Below are 26,766 nucleotides of genomic sequence, written 5' to 3'. Positions count from 1 at the left end.
AAGGTGGTACTAAGTATAAGTCCATATTGTCCATACTAAAACCCGTTTTTACGTCGTTGCCATTTTTCAAACTCATGTATGTACTTGTGTGTGCGTATTTCGGTGACGAAACAGGATCGTATGTTTTAGTGTATGTACCTAAATTGCACGACCATTTAACAATTTCCAGATTTACCATATATAAATAGGGCAAAAATTAGGGTCAATAGCAGTCCAAATATGTAGATGTAGAACCATCACATTACACTAAACCAATATCAATCAATAAATTGTTATTTTATGTAATTGTTGATCGTTATTGAATACAATTATGTAATTTATGTGTCATTGACACATGTAACTAATTTAAATAACACGATATACTAACCAGAAGACATAAATAACGTGACATTTGATGAAACATTTAGCATTAGTACTATATGTATTGCAGCATACCGTTTGCAGTAATTCTAACTATTGGCTTATGCTTCTAACAATATTTGCAAATGCCATTTTGAAAGTGCTAGCATGCTATCTAGTATGTTGGTTATTTGCCTCTACTAGCTTACTACTAGTAACCTTTTGTATTGTTATGTTCATGTGTAATTATTATCATGAAAGTATTATTATTTCATTACTAAATATAACCTCCAGATAGGGAATATTAGACTACTACTTAATTCGTGCCTATTTTAAGTATCAATTCGCAACAGTTCAAAAGGATTCTTTTGAAGTTTTTTGCCATATTCTATCTCACTCGTTCTTATCAACCCCTAATGTTCCCATACCTTTCGCACCCCGTGATTTATGCCCGACCCGCTCTCATTGTGAGTGTCTGTTCCCGAAAGTGCCAGTCATTAATTTCATTTCTAAAAAGGGCCAACGGATACGTTGTCTCCGGTGTTGTCACCACTGAGCCAATGAAACCGTTGGAGCTCCCTTTGAATGGGACTCATTCATCTCGTTTCACCGGTTGATTGGGCTCCGACGGAAACGAATTTTGTCAACGGAAGAAGGTCCATCGTTTGTAACAATTTTTGTGTCAGTACATTTAACGGCTAGCTCTCCATTATACTCGTGCGTGGCGCGTGCGCCGCTGCGTTTAGTTGCGTCCGCAGCACGATCAAGAATAGCCGTCAGCGCGATATTTCCTACTGAAAAATATAGGTCCAAGTCGTTTCGTTGCTTGTAAACGGTCAACAACTTGTGTAACCAAAGCTCGGTCTATTTTTCGATTGATACGGTCCACGGAACAAGATGTTTGTTCCATACCATATATAAATATTTATAATTTATAACGATATACACCGAGTTGGTTTGTTAAGCCGCGCGCGTAAATTGATGTTCAAATTTTGTTAATTTCATATATTTTTTTATCGATGTTCATTGGGTTACGTGATACAAGATAAGGACGAGTACGAGATAACACTAAAATGGCTGTTAGTATTCGCGTCAATCAAACGTCGGTGTGCTAGCTGTAGTTTCATGCGTGGACATAGCCGATGTGCTCTTTGAAGAAACAATAAACAGAGAGATGTTATCGGAAATTTATACGTAAGAGTGATGCGCCTGCGCCGGCACAAGTGTAGCGATGGACCTATTTTCGTAGCACGGAAATAAGAGCGGCAAAAGGAGCAAAAAGCATTGACTACCTAAAAACTTGAGGACGCAGTGTAGTGTATTTTGGGCTGATGTGTGTGATGCAAGCAACAGTTGTATGTGAATTGATGCCGTAGCGTGAGAATAAACCGAATATGAAGAAGAGGACGATATCAAAACTCAAATCCATATTTGGTTCCAAGAAAAGTAAGTAACTTACGCAATCCAGTTGTATTCGACAACCGGTTAAATTATTATTACTTCGCGCGATTTTAACGTACTGTCCGTATTTTAATAGGAATAATATTATTATTATGGTCTAAGAACGTAGCGTTAAGTTTAATCATTTTAAAATATATATCTATATTAAACAATTTAACTTAATTTTTCCAAGATTTTAATATTCTTTACGTACAATATTTCATATTTCCATCCCATTGTATATTTTCGCGCGCTAACTTTTAGCACTGCTTAGAAATATCTAAACTGCGTTAATCCCCTAGTTTTATTATCGGAAATTCATTGAAGGTGTACAAGTAAAAGTACATTATAACTACAGCTGTTTTTTTTATTACACATACCATGCACCCTATTTAAGATGAACAGCTGCTCGTTCAGTTTTTAACAACCCACATCCCCGTCTTAAGTGATTTTAATGAACTCAGTAAATTCCTGTCGCTTGGAGAGATGTAAAATAAACATATTATTTATTGCGACATTTTAACATCCTCCATTAAGTCAAAAAATATTTGTTCAGACTTTAATTGCTTCAATTATTCATTTTAAATTAGGATAGATATTTCCGGAGTAATTGAAGGATCGTTTAAATCAACTCGTTTCATCGCTTTGTCTAATGATGTTTGTTTCTTGAGTGACAACTAACGTATTCTTAACCATGCTTTCGTTAAATTGACTAATTGGCCTAATTGAACCGTAACCCCATGTAACGTAATCGTATGTGAATACGGCTTGATATTTACGAAACAATTCCAACGAGGCTCTTGCCTATTTATTCATTCATTGTTGCTACCTAGGGTTCAGATTTCCCAGCGAAAACAATGGAAATACGGGCACGCATATATTCCCGTGCGAAATCCTGTTCTGTGCCCCTCTCGAGTGTAAAATGAGCATTGTGTTATGTAGATAACCCAGACTAAACACTACAAAACCGCTGATAAGCACGTGTCGCGAGTGCTAAATGGCTAAAACACACCGATACTGGAAACTCGCTGTTTATGATTGTAGAGTTTATTCAGTGTTCAGGCTCGTGCGCTGAACGTTACATGTATCGTACGCGCAGTTTTTGTACCTTTCTGCTCTAAATGCTCTCTTGCTTTTGTGTGCAACGCAAAAATGGTGAGACTTTTATCTTTGTCAAATAAAATTGTTTGAGATAAATTAAAAAACATCTAAGTATTTTCTGACAATTCAGGTTGTTCAATTACTTTCTATTGTAAAAGTAAAATATTATCTTCAAATAAATATCTTCCGTCAATTTCTCTCGAATTTAATGTACTTTCGAGTCTTAATAAACATTTGCAACGGTGCATTAATTTTGGGAATTGAAATTTAATTGTGTATCTTTCACTTGGGAGTTCGTGATCTGACTATTTCTGAATGTTCTTTGAGCTACCTAACTGGTGACATCTGAGAGGAAGCTCTTAAGCTAATAACAATTTTAGGTTATTTGTGAGGCGACCATTACTTCGTCTCCATCCGTGACAATTTTACTAACTAGTGATTTCCTTGTGTATTCATAAACCTACTATAACTATACTTCTTGAGATGTTATCTGTGTATGTATGTGCTCTGGTTATAATTTGAAAGTTACATTTTTGTAAACATGTTTGTTTCAAGTTTCAACACTTCTAATCAGGAGTTACAAAATTTATTCGAAACATTATGGGTCATTTCGGACAACTTAGATAGTAGGTCAGTGTTTGAAAAGGTATACAAAGTTACAAGGTTGTTCGTAAAAAATAAACAGTGTAGATCTTGTAGGCGAAATTTTCAAAATATCTTTGTGAATTGGCGTAGAGAATCCGATGTTCTTTCCATAGCGCGAAATTTTCTGCAACACTTGGCACGCCTTGCTGTTGCATGTTACATGACATTTGAAAATATCGTTTACTTAAATTACAACGGTGACATGTTTGTCTTCGTTATTTACTTTTCGTTGTAGTTACTTGTGGAACTTGCGGTTAACGTTTATGACATAGTCTTGCTTATTTAGATAGGTACTTGGGTATATTCACTCTTAGTCAATCTTTATATTTATCACCTATTGTATATTTTGATCAGTTCTCAGTAAAAAATCCTTTGACATTTTGTCTTTAATTTTATACGCAAAATCTTGATTTCAATGTCATTTTAGAAAATGGTTTAGGCCGTATTAATATAAACATAATTGGTTTCCTAAAAGTTTAAGTAAGTACATCTCTCAAGTATCTCGGCAGAGTTCGTTTCTGCGGTGTGGCTCAATCCCACAGACGGGCATTGAGGTTAAATGTCAGATCAATACCTACACTCATTGTCGTGCTATCCATAAATGTAAACTTTTACGACACTTGCTAAATGAACACAATTATCACAATACTTTAAACATATCGGTCCGATGACTCCGGTGATCTATTTATTAATTCTCAGAAGCATGAAATTACATTGCCAACATAATTTTTAAAGTTAAACTCGCGGTTTGTCTCACAGCTGAGCAAAGAACTAGTCAATAAAAGTGACTCAGTGTCATGAGCACCGTCGACGTAATTTGAAAACAAAGTATTATAATCAACGCAAACAAAAAATATACATTGCTTGTCATTTCGCTTCCTCGTCCTGTCTATTTATTGTGAGAAGATATTTGAGATATGTAACAATATTAGTTTTCATAATGAAATCGTGCTACAGCGGCGCGCCTACCGTGAACGCGGGATAGATTTCTATTTGTCTATTGGAAATATGATTCAGTTTGCTTTCGCTTCGAGTTTCGAATAATTAAGCCTTAATTACTTGAACTCGGTATTGAACGTTTAAAGATTCTTATAAATGTAGTGTCGCATCACGATTCAAAGGACAGTGAAATGAGAGTTCCCATTTTAAAATTTGAGTAATGTGATAATAATAGTTAAAGTCATTAACAAGTTGTTTCTAATTAAAATTTTACTTAGCTTTAATATTTTTACATATTATCAAGTTATTAAAATATGAGTATCATGAAGAGTGTGGCAGACTAATACATGGCTCCACTTCATGTTCCGTTTATTGAAACCTCAACGTGACCTTTGTTTGCATAGAAGGCGAGAATGAACTGTGTGAACACACCATATTTGTTGCACGCGTTTCTCACGGACGTGGTCTAACAGATACCGTCTAACGTAACCTTTCGAAGAAAGTGTCCGACATTATGTATTGAAGAGTTTAATGCCCAAAGAAATTATTTGAAGACACATCTCGACACCTAACCTCACATTTTTCTCACGCTAAACAACTTCGTGAGGAGAGACGTCGATGATATACGGTGGCGTGTAAATTGAAGATTGGTACGTTGTGGTAGTAATGATTATGTTATTATTATACTTGTTGTGAAAGACATATTTAATGATAGTTCATTCATACTATTGCTCAATAAGCTCTTCGATCATTGTATTTAGTTCTTCAAATTAATCAGTGGCACATAACAGAACAATAGAATTTTACATCTCTCTTACCTCTTTATTTTTAGTCGTTGCCAACAAGATTGTTTGTATCAATTACTGGAAAACATATTAAGTTTTTTAAGAGTTTTTATTGTCTGTTATGGAAACTTGTATTTAATAATTGAGGTCAATTATAGTCTTCATCAAAGTACTGTCAAAACGACAATCTCTATAGACAAGCTCGAATTTCCGTATTAGATATTTACAGTTTACCATTCACCTATAGTCTCCTATTACCTTTCATGTACGTGATTGACGTTTGTCGGTGAAATTTTACTATTGTTAGTGAAGTACATCTCATATGAATACTAAATACAACTCGATAATAAGGCATGTGCTTCGTCATTAATTACCGACAATTTAAATAATGAAGCACATGTAATTGACAAGATTGGTTGTAATTCAAATAGATCTTAAGATAAATTAGTGATAATATGTGACTTCTGCATATTTATAACATCATTGATAATACCAGTGACAATAATGTTCTTTTATTCCTAACCACGATGTAAAATATAGGTGTGTGATATTACGTGTACATTTCTTTGGACTCAAACCTTTTACGGTTCCCTGCTGAGGTAACAATCATTGATTGTCCGCTCTGCATAGTGTCTAAGATGAACAGACTATTCAAAGCGATAATGTTACAAAAAGTATTCCGTGCCATCTTCCGCAATGCTTGTTCAAATGGGAAGTAATTTTGTGCTTTATTGCGTTCTTCGCGCAAATTATAGGTCGTAATTAAGTTCATAAGTTACGCTTTCTTCTATAATAATCGAAGATGCGGGATGATTTATAGGAACACTCATTGTTGTGCGTATGTTAGGTAAATTATGAAACTGACATGAAATAAAATACTATCGGAGATTAAAGAAACATGTGTTTCTAAAGCGTCTTCAGAGGTCATTGTTGAATCCCTGTATTTTGATAAGTAATTATTTTCATAAATAATAAAGAAAATTAGAAGCATTTGAAAAAAAATATTAAGGTCATATGCAGTAAATATGTAGTCTCAAAAAACGTTACGTATCATTGGATGAAATAAGAAAAAATGCTTCTTATATAAGTGTCCACGTATGTATTCTTCTTTATTTAAACTATCTGATTCTCTTAAAAATAATCCAACCGTAGAAATGTGTACCAAGTAATCGTCAAATGTTTCGAAAAGGTGTCGACAAAAAAACATCGGTTAGAATTAATTCTAATGTGGGCCCTTCCGTTCACAACGATCCGTTTTGTTACGCTTGCTGCATATAAATAGAAGAAACTCTTTTTATACACCCGATAATATTTACTTAACTCGTATAAAACTTTTATATGTGACTCGTAATTAACTTTATTTATGTTTCCGTAACTTCTCGTGTTTATATCTTCTTCGTCTTATAATAACTATTAGTTATTCATTAGTTTGACGCGACACAAGATTTTCCTGTTCGTGACCTCAAGGATGATAATAATAGCTATTAACATCAAAACCTACACACCATTAGACTTAACCATCAATCTAAACTGCTTACATAAGTTATTATTTAACAGTTAAAAGCATGTTTTCATATAAATCCTTATATTAAATAAATCTGGAACAACGTTATCCCTGCTATAAAACAAGGAGTTTCGTGTTCCTCAAGTTGTACCAGGAACGTGCAAGTACGTTGTCACCCCTCGGCAAATACTTTCACGCCCCTGATATTGAATTGATTTATTGATATTCTATTCCTTAGCCAATTTTCATAACATTCAAGTTGAATACTAAACTGTCTTTTCGCTTTCTTTAGTAGTCTCCGGCTCTCGTAGAAATACTATATCCACCTTAACCTCTCAATAGATAACACTTAAGATAAAACGCTAAAAATATTATCAGTGACGAGTAGATGCTGCTGGTTGGTCGATAAAGCTTCTAGTGATCGTTTGTCTTCCGATACGATCGTAATGGAAAGATTTAGAACAGCCCTGGCTTGCGGCTGCAATTAAAAAATATCTCCACTGTAAGTCATGAACTCATTCCAGATAGATAAAGCTGTTCTGCACATGCTTGCGACACGCGTATTGTAAACATTGTCGCGATTACGATATTCTCTTTGTGTTACTAGCTTACTACGAATCTCCATGTCGTCAATGAGCAGCATTCCAGTCTTCCCGTATAGGGTGAAAAATTTCTGACACAGATGTAAATGTAAAGTTGTCAAGGTTTGAGGCCACCATTTATATGGGCGTCGGTAACTCGAGTCGTTGTTTGCTTGTCTCTCATTACTTGCACTGAATCCTTTGATGTCGGTCGACGGCAGACAGCCGTGCGCTTGTTACTACGATGTTGAATAAAACTCCCAGCAATTTACGTTCGCGGCACGCGTGAGCGATGTACCGTGAACCGCATATTGGATTTATGATCTTTTGTATTGAATACGGTGAATTTTTTCTCAGAAAATTTTTAATTGTTAACTCTCAGCACGACCAGATTGTTTGCCAGAATTACTTATTAGCTTGTTACATGTTATGTGTATGTATATTATATATAGTCTTAAATAAAATTGTATGAATTCTACGTACACGTATAAAATATCAATAAAAACAAATATATATTATTATGTTTTATATTGATAAACTTTATATATATTTTAATCATACGGTTACTTATCGTTACTTGCCTGAATATATCAGCAAATAATTTTTATTTCAATCCAAATTATATAAAAAAGATAGTCTTAAATTAATTAAATTTAATTGTTACTTTATTTGTCTTGAAAATAATTTTTATTTCTATCTCGTAATTAAATTAAACGATTTCGTTATCTTGAGGATAAATTATAATCCATTCTTATTTTATTTTAAAATAAGAATAATATTTGATTTGAATATTAAAGGTGACTGCTGACTAAAAATTTATTATTATTTGTTATAAAAATGTTTTATTTCTTCGTCTTCAAATACCCTGTGTTCAAGAATACATACTCAAGTGTTTTTGTGTCCGTCTTAAACGTAAAGTAGATACCTTTGTTCGCATCATTAGCATATGGCAAAAAGCACGTATTGAAGACATGGGGGCATTATCTATTTTAAATAAAAGATCCGCCTCGCCGATGGTTGTGTTACATTAGCAATCCAGTCATGTGTGCCACTTGAACGCCCTCGATTGTGATGCGCCAGCTCTAAGTCTTGCACCCGTTCTCTCCAGAGTTCACTACACTTTACCATTTTGCCTTTCCTGTTCTGATGGCTTTATCCTGTTTGGAGCTCTGTTTGTTTTTTTAGCTAGACTGAGAGCTGGGCCTTTATTACACCATTTACATAATGTCAATAGTGCAGGTGAACTTTATGATATTGCCTTTTTTGTTCTGATGGTACTTGTCCTGTTCAGGGTTATGAGTAGACTGAGAATTTGGGCTATTTCACCAATGGCATGAATTCACAGGGAATGATAAAAGTAATGCTGCAAATTACAAAAAACTACATACGAAAATTATGTTATGTAATTAACATTTATTAAACATGCCTCCAAAATATACCTATATTGCACGAATTTTTCGTCATAAGAAGTTATTATAAAGTCGCGGTTAAATCACATTTAATTGCTGTTAAAAACGCGTAAGCAGTAATTAGTCGTAATAATCTTGATACACTTATAAAATTGTAGCGATAACAAAAATAAATTCCATGTTAAATACTTGAGCTTGCTAGTTTTGCGTGGGACCTTACGTAATGGTCGCCTTACTCAAGGTCACGGTACTGGTTTTAACTTAAACACTGATACATAGATTGTTTATAAACTTTAACGATTGTGGACTGTGTCAACAGAACCGGAATGAAGTGTCACGAATGTTTATGAAGAGGAAGTGGCCAACGGCGATTTGTGAATGAACACCCACTTAACACAATGCGAATTATGCTAATGTGAATTACGTTTTTTGTAGTAGTTGCCTTAGTTTTGGATTAGATCGCTCTACTACGTGTAGTGAAGTGCATATCGTTGCTGAAATGTTTTTTTAAAGACTAAAGAAACAAACGAGCATGCGGAAACTGAAGCCGATCCCAGATGCTGAAGATTAAGATCTCACCTCGTATGTAAGTCAGTTAGTCCAAATTGACAAATTTTTGGCATAGACGTCCCAAGAAAATTGTTGTGTTGGACTAAGTTAAGCTTATCGAAACCTTTAGGATTCTAAAAGGATGGCCTAAAGGAGGATTCTAAAAGGAGGACCTAGAGAATCCTCTAACATGTTAAATTTCTGTACCATCATATTCAAACAAAATTCACGCTGTTACAAGCATTTCTGAACTATGAAGATTTATATCGATATTATTAGCTATAAGGGTGTTTGTAAAACCGGTAACGGTTACCACTCAGTTAACCAATTAGGCCGATGACCTGCATATAGTTTTCTCCGATAGCAAAGGTATGCGGTATTACAAACTGGTATAAGAATAGCATTCTTGAGGAATGCATTTTTATATCGGTTATGATTTAATCGAATATTTTTTGGTTCAAATCATAGATTAGTAAAGATTACTCACTCCTAACAAGAAAATGTTTGACCCAGTTTTGAGAATTGAAATAGTCGCGTAAAAAAGTTTTGCCACGTCTCCGTGCTAAAATGTCCCTAAAATATTTGAAATAATTATTTATTTATTATGTAAATTATGCAGTATTAGTTATTTATTCGTAAATTTTCTCTAAAAAATTTTTTAATTGTCAATAATTCAAAAAAAGAACTTACTAATAAGCCGTTTGTGGCTTCATTCAATTTCAAGGCGGCGAAGTATCTTTACTAATCTATGGTTCAAATAAGAATTATCCAGATTTACATTATGTTTTTGAAGTGATTGGTTTGTTCAGTATTTAAAAGGTTAGACAAATTCTATAAGTTCAAATGCTAGGAACTAAGATTTTAGGATGTGTTATGAAAAGTTTTTAATCCTGGACAGTTTGAACTTTAACAATTTATTGAAGTTGGTTTTCGGTAAAGAGATCAACACTGATTTTAGAAACTCTTGATATACATAGTACATAATATAAATAATTAAATATTACGTTATCTTAATATGTCTGCACATCTGCACATACAAATAAAATTGTAGAGTCATTCTGTGATTTTGAAATACGACTAATTGCCAATTAAAGCTTACTTATTGGCACGATAAAAAGACTTCATCCATTTTTTGCCCTTATATCTCTGTTTACGATCTATTCTTGGAAGCTGATATGCTCGGGCAGTTAGACAGTTACTGACTTTGATGATAAGGTTCTTTACCAGAATATGTTGGTTAAGTTTTTCGAGAGGATGTATGTAGGTAAGTCTCATTTTTTAAAACGTCGTAGGTAACCCAAAGCCTTGACAGATTTTAACATATGAAGTGTCGTTCTATTCTTCATTGTCTACATTGAAGGAGTGACATAGAGTTAAGGATGGCCACTGAGGGGATTTAGTGCGGTAAAAATCCCACATAACCCGGAGACGCTCCCACGTCGTCGGGTACCTTTTAAGAGTTTTGCCCCTCATAAACAAAAAAAAGGTTATACTTTTTTAAGAATTTTATTGAATATAGGAATACGCACGGGTGTAGCTACGAGTGGTAGCTCACCATTATAAAACGTGCCATAATATTGCGTGACTAAGTAATAATATTTCACGAAATCGATACGAAGGTTGTGCCTGGCTTGCGTCATGTTTACCTTCCGCGCGCCCTTGTGTACGTTACCTTACTCGCTGATTTTGACTACAATGAGGATATTTTGGTGTTAGACGTCAACAAAACGATTTGTATTCAATGACTTACGTGCACGTGAGTTGATGGAATTTGTTTTTTTTTCCTAGAAATACAAGGAATTTAATGTCACCTCTCATGGAAAAGATCAAAAGATACGATATAATTTTTGAAGTTCTTGTAAGGATTACTCTAAGTTTTAAATAATAAATCGACTGAATTGATAATTTAAACATAATGATATAGAAAAGAGATCACTTTTGAGCCAGACATGCCTATGTTTATTTCTGTTCATGACATCTAAGCATGAAAAATCCTCAAAAGCGCAAGAGCTAAAAATAACCTTTACAACTCTAAAAAGTCAAAATTGTACGGCAATACGTCTTAAATAAATGGTAATAATCACGAAACAATCATTTTGCGTGACTTTTGTACTAGACTTAAGTTACATAAAAACTGAAAGAATCGTGTTGTAATTTAAAATTCGCGGGAGCCCTTACCTAGCGCAACGTCTTGGTCCTTGCGACTCCTGAATATCTTTGAGGCCCTAATTAAAACGTTCAGTCACAGAAAGTAGTACAAAACATCTATTTTGCTTAATGTTGTTCTCGCAACATGTCAAGGTAATGTATCTTTGTCCTAAACAACACATTATTATGTTCTTAATTAAAAAAAAACCATTATCTAGCAATACTCTACTAAGCACGAATTATTAACATGAGCTTCGTTTTTAAAAGGAAAACAGATGTTACACCACATTTATTACTATTAAATTAACTTACATTGACTTCTTAGATATTACAGATATTTATTATAGAATGTAGATGTGTCACTGTTACCGCATTACTCTGGTATTATAAGGCAAAAGTAGATATACCGATTGAAGAACTCAGAAAAGATCTATCAGCTTTAATTGTGCATTATTTTTTTGTAAGTCCATTATGCAAAGAATGTTTGCTATGTTTAGCGCACTGCGGTTTAATATATTTTCTTTTATAATATAGAAATGTAACCCAAATCATCTATAATTCCAGGCAAACGGCAACATGAACAGCAGCAATCGGCGAAGTCTTCGCGCTCACCGTCGCCGGAGCCGACGGGAGCGACTCCTTCAGCCAGCGGGGAGTCATTCCGGCCACTCATGCGCACTCCGCCGCCCTCCCGCGCGGGCCCTCCGCCCTCCCCGCCAGTCCCCACGCACCCCGTAGCTCCCGTCCCCCCACAACCCTCCGGACCTCTTCCCCTATGCCCATGCCCGGTCTGTGGACGTACGTTCGTACCCCAATCCCTCGCCAAACATGTCAAAATCTGCGAAAAAATGACAGTCAAGAAGAGAAAGACCTTCGACTCTTCGAGACAAAGGCGAGAAGGTAATTTTTTATACCAATAATAGTAGTTAGGCTGTGAGTGTTCAAGGTGGTGGGTAGCTGTTGTGGATGCGACTTGGTTGGGTTACTAATATATTATCTTTATATTTATCTATTCCGCCTACGTAGTTTACAAATGTCACTTCCACAACGCGATACTGTGGAAAATGTCGCAGTGTCAAAGCATCTTTACGGTTGTTTTTATGGACACTTTACGTAAACATAAAAATGTAACAACTTTCTTAGAGACAACAGTGGAAATAAACATTTTAATTATACAGTTACATTTTTACATATACAGTTTTACAAAGAATTATGAAACTCTGTATATTTTACTTCTCTTCTCCGAATCTTGCTATTGTCAAAATTTAGGCATCCCATGGCTATAAACCTACATAAAACCAGTATTTCAAGAATAAGCCAACAGTACAAATTATGGAGCTATTTCAGAAGAACAACGATTCATTGTCTCGATATCTATTAACAGTTTGACTTTAATTGTTCCATTGAAGAGAATACCGTCAGTAGATTCAATAGATACTTATCTTGCGTCGAGCTTAGACAGTGGATGCCATAAATCCTCCTAATTTTGAAAGTTTCAAAATATATTACATTCATAAGTTTTTACTTGGATTGTAAAGCATATTGGTAGTAGATCGTATATTATATTTAAATAGCAAGTTTCCTTTGCATGATTTTTCAATTTATTATATAAGTATGTAGTTTTGGTTGATTATTGATTTTGTAAACTTTTTTTACGGGTAATAAGGGGTGATGGCGAATCGTGACAATTCCGGTAAGTGTGTGAACTGATTAGATATGAAAAGGCATCGTCAGTTAATATTGTAGCATCGTACAGTGAACGTTTTACTAAAAAAAGACTAAACACGGACTAAACACTAAACACTAAATACTAAAAAAGGAATGTAACCGTAACACTCAGATACAAATAAAGGACTTTAAATCAATTCGTAGTATCAAAGAGAATAAAACAAAAGCTTCATAGGCATATTTACCTACAATCGAGTCTTGGATTTACTTAGCACTTAAGAGTTGTTTACTGACGCTCTACCATTTAGGTATATATTTTGTTAATAAATATATTATTGCATGTGAATAATATTGATTGGGGATTACAACACTTAAAACGATATCCAAAAGTCCAACTCCATTATCTGTTATCAACTGTCCGTGATACTATAATTCGTTTTCTATAATATTATTAAAATGATTGACCTGTACTTATGATAACTACTTATATTTAAATATTGCTTATACACACTTAAATCACATAAAGTGTATTCGTCGCGTTTTTTTTAAATAATATAACGTGAGTGGGATCCTGTTACATATTAAAATATAAATCACCTCGCCTCGGGTCTAAATAAAACATTATACCTAGCTAGCTGGCTGTATTTGGCGATCAATACCCGACTCGAAGGTGTGGTAGACATGTAGTCAGCTAATTAAACCGCAAACTCCGCAAAACGCTTCGAACACTACAGTACAAAACAGTATGTATGTAACTTGAAGCTTCGAACCTGCCACGTCTTACCGCGCTTGCAACTGGGTCCATATTAGCATAAAATATGTGTGTGCGTCATGTTGAAATTGGCAGGAGACACCCACGATAACCCATCAAAACTTCTAACAATCACACGAAGCACCGTGTCTTGTAATTCTAATGAAATCATTATAAGTGCACGGATTAACATTGTTGTGTCGTGTTTTGGCTGTACTGCACGTACTTTGTTGGGGCTAATTTTGCAATCATTTCGTGTGTATCGATATTTGATCAATGTAAGTTGCATATCAATATCTTTATTACAAAGATGAAGTGACCAATAGACTACTAATGAAAGATGACTTTGTGATACTGTGATCATCAGTCTAATAGATTTTGTGAAACCCACTCATTCAGCAACAATCGGAGCGTAGTTCGCACCAATCACAGACGTATTCTTTATAAACTGATGACATATTAGAAGTCTATTTGGATACTCAGTCGATGCTTAAACCCATCGGTTATGCAACTTTCGGTGATTCAAGCTTTAATAGTATGTTGCACTGTTTATAAAACCTGTGATGCAATTATAGGTACCGACTTGGAACAATACTTGCCAAAGAATTTCGGTCTTCCAGAAAACAGCCCTTTCCTTGAGAAGAGCCCGCCAAACACTGCCAAGGCGACGCCTAAACCTAAGGCTCCGTCAGTGAGGAGTGCTATTATGAAGGTATGTTTCATTCATGCTCCTCATTTGCAATTCAATTAATTTTTCAAGGACAGACAACATTGAAAATGATTGCGTCAACCTGTTGATAACTTATGTGCTTATCTCATATTCAGAACCAAACTTAGTTACGTGTTATGCAAAATGTAGTAATTTATAACCAAAGTCAAAATAACCATTTGAATGCAGAGAAACTGACGCGTGTAACGACTTTCGTGATGTAGTTGCTTACAAAACTGAAGTGACTACAGTAAATTAGTTTAGGAGGCTTTCAAGGATATTCGTCCCGCATTTCTTTATCATGTAAATGATTACACGCACTATTGTTTAGAATAATTACCAGTCTTGTTTGAAATGCTAATCGTTTATTGCGCAAGTAACTTGAAGGCTCTTACAAACTAAGATTTTTGAACCGAGATAAAATAAATTTCCACGACAAATAAAATAGACAAAGCCGGCAAAATATTACATTGAAGCATAGTATGTAATTGTGTGGGTTACGTTGGGCGACAAAGTAAATTTATTCTGTCAAGTAATTACATTTGTACCACTAAATAGTATAGATACGATATTTTTAATTAGGTAGATAATACATGAGTGTAACGACTCAGTTGAAATCATGCTTTATATTGAATACTAATACGTTGGAAATTACGGAATTTGATTAGGAAATACGTTTCAATATTTTGTTAAAGAAGTTTTATATATCAGTCCACCTGATGGTAAGTGGTCACTGCCGCCCATGGACATCTGTAATAAACCCCAGATAGGATTAGATATTCCTACCTGAGGTCGGGCACAAATGCGCCGCTACCCCTGAGGACTGAGCTGGAACACCTCGGAAAAGTATGTCGCCGTTACCACACCCTTCAAACCAGAACACAGCAGCGTTTAACGTTACTGTTATGAGGCAGAAATAGGTGTGACGGTGATGTCGCCGGAATCGAATCACTAAAGGGTTTTTTGTCTGTTTTCCCAAGAAGGACACAAAAGTCTGAACTTAAATGAACGTTTAATTTCTCTCATTCCAGCCAACAGCAGATCTCCAGAGGTGTCCGCATTGCAACCGCAACTTCGGCGTGCGCGCGTTCGAGCGCCACGTGGAGTGGTGCGCGGACAAGGCGAAGATCCTGCCCGCCGCGCCCGCGCAGCCGCCGCCGCACATCGCCGACGCCAAGCAGCGGCTCAACGCGCGCACGCAGTACAAGGCGCCGCTGGTGCGCGGGAGACGGTAAGCGTGTGACTGCGTTAGGCGACTGATGGTAAATTGAACTACTGTTCATGATTGTGGCAAGTCGTCTGATGTTAGCAGGCCAGCTACCAAGTAAGTAGGCAAGAGGACATTTTTTTTTTGTTAACGAGGGGGAAACCGTCAAAGGGTACCCGGTGTCGTGGGAGCGATACAGGGTTATGTGGGACTCATTCCGCACTTAAACCCCCCGGTGGCCGTCCTCGGCGCTGCGTAAAGGACTCTGGGATTTTCAAAGGAACACAACCGGAGACCTCTTAGCGTGTTGCCCTTTCGGATGCCACTCAGGTGAGCATAACGCTCGCCACATCGTCTGGTGTGCACGACGGTATGCGACCAATCATACAGCCGTCCTTCCCGGTAATCTAGCCGGGCGGTTCGAACTCCCACTCTTGCCGTTCGCAACGCCGGAAGCCTCCTTTTAGTCGCCTTACGACAGGCAGGGATACCGTAGCCCTAATCTATTCCCGGAACTACAGGGACAAGACAAGAGGACCTGGAGGACATGCATACATTAAAGAACGTACATACATACACTTGACACTTGTCAGTCAAGTAAATAAATAAAAGTTTATCTCAAGTTTGGTTTCCTGTGTGAAGTGTACATTTGTATTCCCAGGTCATCTCAATCCCGGGACAAGTCGTCGAACAGCCGCTCGGCGTCAGTGGAGTCCTCCCGGGGTGTGTCGCCGCCGCACCCGCGGGAGTACGGCGACTATAGACGCGGGCGTACCCGGGCATCAGGTTATACTGTTTTCTGTTATACTTACGTATAGATATTATTTGATTACTTTCCGTACATGTTGTATGTTTGTATTTTCCCGATATTACGACGTTTTACGGCTATTAATGAGTAATTTGAGGATATAAACTAAATATTAAAGTAATATAAGTAAAAAAGGCTTCATCTATCAATTCTATCATTGCGTTGTCGTGTCTGAATAAGAAGAATCTCAGTCATTTATTTATATCAATGTATTTTATAACTTAAATTATTTGTATGCCAAATAGCGTATTTTTATGAAATTGGCCATTATAAATACATATCAGAAGCGGCTTAAACATAATTTTGTAAATGGTTTACAGAATCAATGTCAAGTAACGACTGTCACGAGGACTCGTCACCTCACATACCTGTCATCAAGAACTCTCGCGTGCCGCAGAACAATTCATCGGGCGACGCCAATGTCCGGGCGCGGCAGGCTCGCCTTGCTAGAGACCTTAGCAGTTCCAGGTTAGTACTAACATAATATAGTAAACATATTGTTAACTAATGTAGTACTAAACAATACGATAAGTCTAAGAAGAACTAGACTTCTAAAATTGTACCTATATGTTAAATTATGTCTTTTTACAAATTATATAATCCTGTCCCCGTGTCCTTGTACAAATGATGAAATAGTTACGCTAGCTTTAATTTACGTGTAATATGTAGTATTTGATTTAATTTATCAAATAAGGGGAAAGGAAGGAGTACTTTAGATTCATTTTTTTATTTATTTCAATTCGTACATGCATCGTTCCTGTCTCCTTGTTTGAAAAAACATTCCATTGCATTTATTTCCTTCCTTTCCCTTCCTCTAGAAATACCCAAGAATCCCAACCATCACAAATCCAACAAAGCTGCACCGATCCTAACATACCAAAACCGGCAAATCAAAATAAACCCAAGATGAAAATTAATAAGGTGAAACAACAGCAATTAAAAAAACTAGAAGAAATTGCCAAAAAAAGTAGTGAAAGAAGCCAAAAGATTGTAGAAGAAAGGAAAAACGCCAAAAAAACTATAGATAAAAAAGATACACAAAAAAGCCAAATACCCATACCAAAGTTAACTAAAAATAAAAACACAAAAGAAAGTCTTCAAGAAAATGTTTGCACTAATGAGACAGATTCAGTCAAAAGTTGCAAGGAAACTTCGAAATCAAGAAAAGTAACAAAATCGAAAAACGAACCTGTAGATTTAAAAGAAAAAGTTAAAAAAGAAAAAGCAACTAGATTCAAAACGAAACAGTGTGTGGTGAAACAAATAATAGACAGTGCCATAAGCCTGGATAGTTTAGAGGACGGTGCCCAAATTACAGTTGACGACAAAAACTGTCAATCTATCGGAATAAACACGGAGTTATTATGTCCTTGTGTACCATGCGTTATACATATTACGCCAGATCAGAAACAAATAAGTAAAAGCAAAATAAAAGCTAATTCAAAAGATAATGATAATGTAAAGAAACAAATCGATCAATCAAACACAACTGTAGAATTGCTGTACCGAAATCCAAAAATGGTTAGTTCCTGCGATATACAAGTGAAAGATATTTATGAAATACCCTCAGAACATTTTGAAAGCGATGTTAATGTTAACATAGAAGAAATACATCAATTTCATGACCACGAAGTTAATGAACCTTCAAGTGAAATATTTGAAAAATCCAAAACAGTTGATTGCAGGTATAATTCAAGCCAAGAAACCACACCACCGTTCTTACATAAATTAAGCGATGAGGACCAATGTAACTTATCTGGTGAAAAATTAGAAGAGAATTATGAACATGACCTTAGTGAAGATAATTTTGACGATTCTGTAGAAAATGAAGATTCACACCGTTATAGTGACGGTGATGATAAAGGCAACGTCGAACTTGGCTGCAGATATGGAAGTGGTGATACTTACACAAAATTTTCGGGAAACCCTACAGACCTAGAAGAATTTATAGCGTTAACCGATGATATGTTAACCAATAACGAAAACAATGAAAAGATGCAAATGGATAATGATATTAATAACATACATACACCTCTAACAAATTCAATTGAAGCTTTAAATAGCCACCAATTAGACGCGAATAACAAAGAAACACCAAATCCAGCCAAGCATATATTTTCAGACACTTTAAGTGAATTAAAAAATAATTTTAAAAATTTACTAAGTAGCGCTCCCAAAAATGTGAATATAAAATTTACAACACCAAATCCGATTGAACAAAATATTAAAGTGAGTGATATGGAACATATCGTCGTTTATGAAACAAAACGCCATGAACAAAACGTTGAAAAAAGTAACTTAATAAAAGAAGAAGCAAAATTAAAATTACCATCGATTACGGAGAGTAATAAAAGTAACAAGATTTTAAACAAAGATTGTCACAGCAGGAAGAAACTTATAAGTCAAAAAACTGCTAGTAAATATAAACTTTTAAGCCAACAAAAACGGACTAATCGAGAATATTTGACTTTTACCGTCGACGAAACTAAAGACGAATCAGATGCTCAATCTATATCATCTGAAGCACCTCCATTCAAATTGCCGAGAATTGAATTAAAAAGGTTTATAGGCCATATTCTATCCTTCATCCCATTTCCCATTTTTTTGTATGTTTTTCTAAATAATATAGTATAGTAGATAATAAACCTAGTTTTACCATCATGGTAAAGATATTGTTATATAAATTATAAGCAAAAGACATGCAACAAAGAACATTACAGATATAAACTTCATTGTTTCTTTTTTACATAATTCAAATTAAAATATATTTGCATGCCTTTCGCTTATTATTTTTTAAAATTCATGGTTTGTATTTGCAAATTTACATATTTCAGATTGGATGATAATTACGATCCGTTCGTGTCTGCGGCTAGGCAAATGAAGGAACTTATGTCATCAGACACAAACTTACCTAAAAAGACACAAAATTCCTCTAAAGATTCCAATAGAACCCTTCCTATCCTAAGAAACACTAAGGATAAAACTCCCCCAACAACCTACAATAACACAAAAATGATTAAAGATTCAATAAATAAAACCTATCAGAAAACTCCAACACTCCAACGAATGAAATCTTTTGGTAGTACCAATAATGACAATAGTAACAACTCTTTCGGTGGTAGGTGCAGTTCATTTAGAATTAACAGAAACGACAAAAAGTCTAGTCAAAAATTAAATACAACATTCACTAAATCCAGCAAAGAAAATGTTAGTTCAACAGAGAAAAGTTATTTTACTCGAAATAGCACGTTGAACAAATCATTTTCTAGCTACAGTAGTTCTAGTTACAGCACACCAAAACCAAAAGAAAAAATCCCAAAAATAGCTACATCCATGTATCATGGATTCCAACGAACCACCATAAAACAACCACTTAAGCTCGATAAAATAAAAAGAGATGACGAAAAGAAAGACTTTGTTAACCTAGATTCTATTCTTGCTTTCGACAACGTTTCTTTAGCTGATAGTAATTACATTGATCCTAGACTTATAAATGAAAATGATAACTTACCCATAAATGTTAATACCATCTTAAATAATCCGGATATAATAAGCAGTATGGAGTCATTACTTACTACTGAGAATTTACCAGCTAAATTTGATTCTTTTAGTACGTGTAACGGCAATAATAAATCCAATAACACATTAGATGCTTACCTTAAAAACGAGAATAATAATAATCTCAATATTAATAAAGGCATCGCCCCAAAAATTAATGATATAGGTTCACAATATGATAAAATTTTGTCTTCGTTAGAACAAAGTATAACATCAAAAACGTCTGTACGTGACGACGATTCTTTGTGCGAAGATTTCGATCTTGAAGAGTTCATGACTTCTTTCGACGAAGAAGTACATAAACAAAGATCTGAAAATAAACGGACTTGTAGTTCTACCACTAGGGTAGTGAAACAATCTGAATTTTCGAATATTAAGTCTTTTGATACACATACCATTAATTCTCCTAAAATAGAAAGTAATAGAAATGGTATGATTCCAGTGAATAAATCAACATCTCTTATTTTTAGCAGTAACAATATTGTGGGCGATAAGTTATTCCCCTCCTCCGTCAAACGTTCCACCTCCCTCCTTGATTCCCTCCAAAAGAAGAATGTTCAGAAGTTAGATGGTGCCAAAATTCGTCATAAGACCGATCAACTCGAAGAAGACCTTATGAAATCCCTTAAAGACTTCGATAAATTCTACGAGAACGAAAGTACCCAGAATCGACACTCAAATAAGGATGTTACGGACAGTAATAAAAACGTAGTAAATGGTGCAACGAAAAAAGATTCACACAAGAAGTTGGAACATAGAAAAACGGAGAATTCTTCTAATGGAAACTATACTCCCAACGGAAAAGCGAGTAATGATTCCGCTTATAGCAGGTTAGTCAGGTAATCAATTATTTTTGTAAGATGGATATTAATATTATAATTAGTTAAATTTGTTTTCTTTTTGTTATGTTATATGTTCTGAAATACTTCCCATTTAGATGGTTTTCACATCTATGCGTATATAATAATAGTTTTTGCCGAATATTTCGAGTGATTAAATAGGATATGATTGTAAAAATATTGACTGGTGTTTTGTTTTAGTCTTAACAGAATATCTCCGTCAAAGTTGTCTGTATGCAACGCTAAAGAGTTGAACGGTGTGGAGTCTCTGGAAAGGATCCCTGCCGCGTCAGAGACAAATAGTAGTCAAAAGGACGACGCGCGTTCTGAATCTAGTGAAGAGTTCTTAGCGATGGAGCGCTCAGCGGAGTTAAATGAACCATTATCTGTTGGAAACGCTCAGATACCTTACAAAGATCTAAAATTAAGTGGAAATCAATTGAACGGTATGTACAAATGATTTTTATCTCTATTATAAATAATCAGTTGCTTTGACGAAAAAAAAAACATCTTGAGTATACCTATTTGCTTAAGAGCTGTGGCGACCTCCCGCTACTCGTCAAGAGATGGCGCCATAAGTATTTAGAATCACGCTATCGAAGTTTTCTAAATACCTTGCATATATACAAGTACCGAACTAAGAATGTCGGAGCACGCTCCTCGGGCATGATCACCTAGCCCGGCGGGAGATCTCCTTTTGCCAAAGAGCATATTAATCTCAGGTGTGATATCGAACGACCATATCGCACCTGCCGAAACGTCCCACACAATAGTAACCTTAACTGAGCCGTATAGGCGATCCAAGCTCAACAATGGGACAACAATGAATAATAACATAGTGTTGCTTTGTTTCCTAGAGAAACGCGCCAGTTCCCGCGCGTCTTCCCGCCGCAGTCCCACGTGGCAGCCGCGCACAGCGCTGAGCTCCAGCGGCTCGGAGACGTCCCTGCACCGTGCACGCCGCGACTCCGGCCCGCCGCGCCTGTCGCGCTTCTGCCACGAGTGCGGCAACAAGTTCCCCGTCGACACTGCCAAGTTTTGCATCGAGTGTGGCGTTAAACGGCTCGTCGTGTAAACTTTATGAACTGGACGAAGGCCAATTTTTAACGCCGCGACTCCGCCCCACCGCGCCTGTCGCGCTTCTGCCACGACTGCGGCGAAAAGTTCCCAGTCGACACTGCCAAATTTAGCATCGAGTGCGGCGTTAAAAGGCTCTTTGTGTAAATTTTGTGAACGGGACGGGAATTATGAAGGCCAATCCTATATCCCATGTTACTTTGACGTTTAATGTCAATGTGACGTTTTATGGGTCGACGTAGTAGCGGCACCGCCTAGAGGAGTCCGCTCTCCATTGTGACATGTTTGTGTGCGTTATCTAGTCTAATATTTTTGTCAATCTTTGTCCGTTAAGGATATCCTTTACGTGCGAAGAAAAATCAGCATTTTATCTCTGACCAATTATATTAATTGTAAAATGTTGGATAATATAGTGTTCAAAAGACATGCTACTTAATTATGGTTGAAGTATTGTTTGTCTGATTGACTTGAATTTTTAATGATAATGTTGCGATAAATAATACTGTATGATGAGACAGCTATGATAATAATTTTAATAATGTGTTGATGTCCTTCCAATATACTTTGGGGATAAGAGATGTATGAAAAAAAAACAATTTTAAACTAAATAAATTGTTTGACCAAAAATATGTGCGCACAAATAATAATGTTTTGAATGCTACTTATTTTAGGAAACTTAGATCTTTTCTTCTTACAATTTTGCGTTGCTTAGTTTTGTATTATATAATATAAATAAATAATATATTTCATTTAACAAAATGTTACCAAATTTTTGTAACTATTTAAGCTAATTTATGAAATGTGCCTTTTTGTGAAGTATTGTTCGGCTCTGTTGATGTAGACCTTATTTTTGTTTAGGGCTTTTTCTGACGCATTGCTTGGTATTCGTTGTGAAGGCAGCTTTAGAAATTTCAAGTATCTGTGATATATCAAGAACTCGGTTGAGCAACATACAATGGAATTTAAAATAATGTTAAGTGCCAACTTTTCTTTGAATTTTGAATGAACTTTTGTGAATGTGTTTATTTTTAATTTTGTTTTCACTTGTTAGAGCGAATATTTGTTTCTCTTTATATTAACTCTTTAGTTGCACTTCCAGATATATCTAATTAATATTTCTCGTCTACAACATAGGTAGCCATTTTAACAAGACTGATTTGATTTTCAATATACTGATGTATGGTCCTAACCTACTGTTATATTGTTTTTAATAAATAACTATCATGTAATAAATTAACATTTTAATAAAAAATATTTCGTTTCATTAAAATTAACATACACTGATAGTTGAAAAATACATAACTTTGAGATTAGTGTCTGATTTATGCATTAATAATATTAAAAGCTTAAGGATAAAGACAATGTTAATATGTACACACGAACTAATCTAAGTTTCATCATGGATCAGGTATGATTTTACAAGTTTTGTGACTAAAAAATCCTGAAGTCTATGTGTGAAGTCTATGGTGATATGGTTGCCTGTGTCTATTGCTGTCATATAATATCAAATTCTTATAAAGATCTGTGTTTATATTTATTAGAAATTACTGGCTCAAGATCCATGATTGGCATTAAACTTATGAGTATGATAATAACGTCTACTGTCTTAAAGCCTAAACGTGCTCCTGTATGCCCTCCTGGGTGGTATAGCACCTCGGACCCTCAGCCTACGAAGAGCCTCCCGAAGGTGCTTGGGCTGCAATGGACCAGCTTCACCAGATTTTTCCAGTACTTCCAGTGCTAAAAATGAAAAAAAATATATGACTTTTTTTTTTATAATATAGGAGTAGCAGACGAACATGCAGTCCACCTGATGGTAAGTGGCTACTGCCGCCCATGGACATCTGTAATCAACCCTAGATAGGATTAGATATTCCTACCTGAGGTCGGCCACAGATGCGCCGCTACCCCTGAGGACTAAGCTGGAACGCCTCGGAAAAGTATGTCTCCCTTACCAAACCCTTCCCTTCCCTTCAAACCGGAACACAGCAGCGCCTAACACTGCTGTTATTAGGTAGAAATAGGTGTGGCGGTGGTGCCGCCGGAGTCGAACCACGAAGACAAAACGGACAAAACTTAATTTGACAAAACTTTTACTTATCATTTTTGCCTTTGGTAAAAATGTTTTCACTAGCATATACTGATTTAAAGGTAAATTATTGCATAGAATGAATACCTAACATAGCGAAATACTGGTGTTTGATAGATAGGAAGCCAATTCTATTTGAAGCTGGTTACATAGTCATGTCATATCCCATTGTGTTTAATAGTATAAGAGGTGACCTTATATATAAGTCATAATAAAAATACAAATGTACATTCAGTAGTCAGAATCAAAACAATTTAATAAAAGTCTTACTTTTTTTTTGTTACTTTGAATTATCCAAAAGAATAATCAGTTATTTGAAAATCATACAACACCTCAATTCAACTTCTTCATACATACCTTCTTCTACAACTTCTCCAACAAACACTTTAGCAATACCAGACATTGCTATCACCACATTCTGTCCAACAGAACATCCAGTGATGGTTTGCATCAGCCTCTTGACTGCTGCCTTGGGAAATGCAGCTCGCCTGTACATTTCATATCTGTCCAGCTGCTCTTCTGTGAAGTTTGATACTAGCACTCTGAAATACAACAACTACTTATTCAAATAGACAAATATTAACTGGCTATAATGTTGGAAATATTTACATGATTCAAATAAAAGTTAATGGAATAAGTGTTCTCCTAAGAGGTATGTAAAATCAGAGGTGTCTTGGATTCAAAGCTCGGATTTCCCAACTGAGATGCCAATTATCTAACCACTAGGCTATCACTTTTTTATTTAGAATTTATTATCCAGTCATCAAACACACATTAGTAATCATACATGACTGCATTATGGCGACTCAGTGCACTCAACCTGATTCTATTTATTCTGTTAGGAAACCTGTTCCTAGAAGATGATGATGATGGTGAGAATTATAATACAATCAACAAGTATTTATTCAATAAGAAATTGGACTACAGTAATCTATTTAATGTTAAATTGTCATTAAAAGTACTCCTATTATAAAAAAAATGGCAATGAATACATACTGCATCTTTTCACGCTCCTCTTCCTCTAGCTCCTTCTTGCTTTTCTTTTCTCTGTCCCTTTCACTCATGAGAGCATCCTCTGCACTTTGTTCATTGTTATTTTCTGATTCACTTTGTTGGAAGTCATTCATATTCGGCATTACAGTGTTGTCCATTGCATTGTCTAGATCAGTGTAGCTATCCTCAATGAGTATAGATGGTTTATCCTCAATTGTATGGGTTTGGTCAAACGAGTAATCATTAATGTAAGTCTCATATTGATCATTGACATCCAGAGAGTCAGATTGTGTGCCTATGAAGTTGTCAGAGCTCTCTGTATAAATGCTGCCCAGCTCGTCTCTGTGTGAGTTTTCTATGTTATGTATGCTGTCAGTGTATGTTTCAATGATTTCACTTTGCACATTTGAATCTGGAATACTCTCGCCATAGTTGACCAGTGTTGTATCTGAAGGAAATAATTAAATCTTTAATAAGTTACTGTAATAGGTTCATCATTAATAACAAATTATTGGATATAATTGAAATTGCAATTTAATTACAAACTAATAATGTTGTTTCAGTTCAAATACTTACACTCAGGTTCATCTTTTAATAGTTTCTCCTCAATTTCCAATGATATTTCTTGAGAGTCATCTTCATTGGAGTCACTGTGGTCTAACTCATGCGCTAGTTCATTTTCTGTAATTAAAACACACAATCAACAATGCAATTCAAACAGTATTTTAAAAGGTATAGCTACAAGGTATCAATATCATTATAAAAATATCTTGTGGAGAAATGCTAATGGAACTTTCTACAAGTCTCATATATACTGAAGTAAGTGTTATTGCTTCACACAAAGATTGAAGCTCTACTGTCCAGACCAACACAACCTGAAATATAAATTATTATACCTTCTGTATAAACCACTACATATTGTAGATGAAGAAAATTCTAAAGGGTTTAGATACAATAGGCTAATATTTTTTTCTATTCATATTTGTAACCAAATTTATCCTTACTAATATTATAAATCCGAAAGTAACTCTGTCTGTCTGTCTGGTTGTCTCTTCTTCACGCCTAAACCACTGAACCGATTTTAATGAAATTTTGTACAAAGATAGTCTGAGACCCGAGAAAGGACATAGGATAGTTTTTATCCCGGAAATCCCACGGGAACCAGGGATGGCGATCTAAGATCGATTAATCGGAGAATCGATCTTTTGGACCCAAACATCGATTATTTTAATCAATATTAGTAAGGATTGAATCGTAAACTATGCATTTGATCAAGTGATGATCTTTAGAAAAGTTGAAGGTACGAATTTTCAGTTTTATGTATGTTAGTATGTTATATTTATTAACGCGGGCGAAGCCGCGGGCGAAAACTAGTTTATTATAATATTGGGTTTCAAAATGTACCAACCTCTCAGTCTTTCTGCTTCTGACAAGCTGTCGCTGCTCAAATTATCAGCCATTTAGAAATACAAGCTGTAGCTTTGTAAAGTAAAAACTATTAAGTTTCGAAACAACTAGATACACAAATTAATCGTAATTTATGTAAAATTGCAAAGTGCAATATTTATTTTTATTCTTAGCTGTCAAAGTTCAATGCTGGTTGTCGTTTGTCAATGTCAGTCGATGC

At 35.4% G+C, this 26,766-nt stretch overlaps 2 protein-coding genes across 11 annotated transcripts in view; one reads left to right on the top strand and one right to left on the bottom strand.

The window, feature by feature from the left end:
* LOC140753685 (uncharacterized) overlaps positions 1 to 23,309 on the top strand; it is a 31,420-nt gene extending 8,111 nt beyond the window's left edge. Inside the window, exons 1-11 of one of the 10 annotated variants that reach the window (XM_073088428.1) lie at positions 1,099 to 1,785; positions 12,005 to 12,340; positions 13,107 to 13,133; positions 14,435 to 14,571; positions 15,600 to 15,799; positions 16,437 to 16,561; positions 16,904 to 17,051; positions 17,402 to 19,144; positions 20,612 to 20,971; positions 21,182 to 21,426; positions 21,838 to 23,309. In XM_073088428.1, coding sequence (XP_072944529.1) covers positions 1,734 to 1,785; positions 12,005 to 12,340; positions 13,107 to 13,133; positions 14,435 to 14,571; positions 15,600 to 15,799; positions 16,437 to 16,561; positions 16,904 to 17,051; positions 17,402 to 19,144; positions 20,612 to 20,971; positions 21,182 to 21,426; positions 21,838 to 22,055 — 3,591 coding nt within the window. In that variant the 5' untranslated portion in view covers positions 1,099 to 1,733 and the 3' untranslated portion in view covers positions 22,056 to 23,309. Of the gene's footprint in view, positions 1 to 1,098; positions 1,786 to 2,780; positions 2,935 to 12,004; positions 12,341 to 13,106; positions 13,134 to 14,434; positions 14,572 to 15,599; positions 15,800 to 16,436; positions 16,562 to 16,903; positions 17,052 to 17,401; positions 19,145 to 19,417; positions 20,981 to 21,181; positions 21,427 to 21,837 lie in introns of those variants that run through there. The other 9 variants (XM_073088427.1, XM_073088429.1, XM_073088431.1 and 6 more) reach the window with 9 other exon arrangements.
* Positions 23,284 to 26,756, bottom strand: Taf11 (TATA-box binding protein associated factor 11). Its single transcript, XM_073088457.1, has 5 exons — positions 26,548 to 26,756; positions 25,716 to 25,820; positions 25,143 to 25,587; positions 24,504 to 24,688; positions 23,284 to 23,797 (listed from the first exon to the last, which is right to left on the bottom strand). Exons 1-5 carry the CDS (start codon positions 26,597 to 26,599, stop codon positions 23,664 to 23,666), a joined length of 921 nt encoding a protein of 306 aa, XP_072944558.1. The 5' UTR covers positions 26,600 to 26,756; the 3' UTR covers positions 23,284 to 23,663.
* Between the last annotated feature and the right edge of the window lie 10 nt (positions 26,757 to 26,766).

The sequence above is a fragment of the Epargyreus clarus genome, unplaced genomic scaffold (genome assembly GCF_041222505.1).
Source record: "Epargyreus clarus isolate Ecla_fem2 unplaced genomic scaffold, WU_Ecla_fem_2.2 ptg000027l, whole genome shotgun sequence".
Classification (NCBI taxonomy): Eukaryota; Metazoa; Arthropoda; class Insecta; order Lepidoptera; family Hesperiidae; genus Epargyreus; species Epargyreus clarus.
The sequence above is the reverse complement of the archived record's forward strand: the minus strand, read 5'-3'. Positions and strand labels throughout refer to the sequence as shown.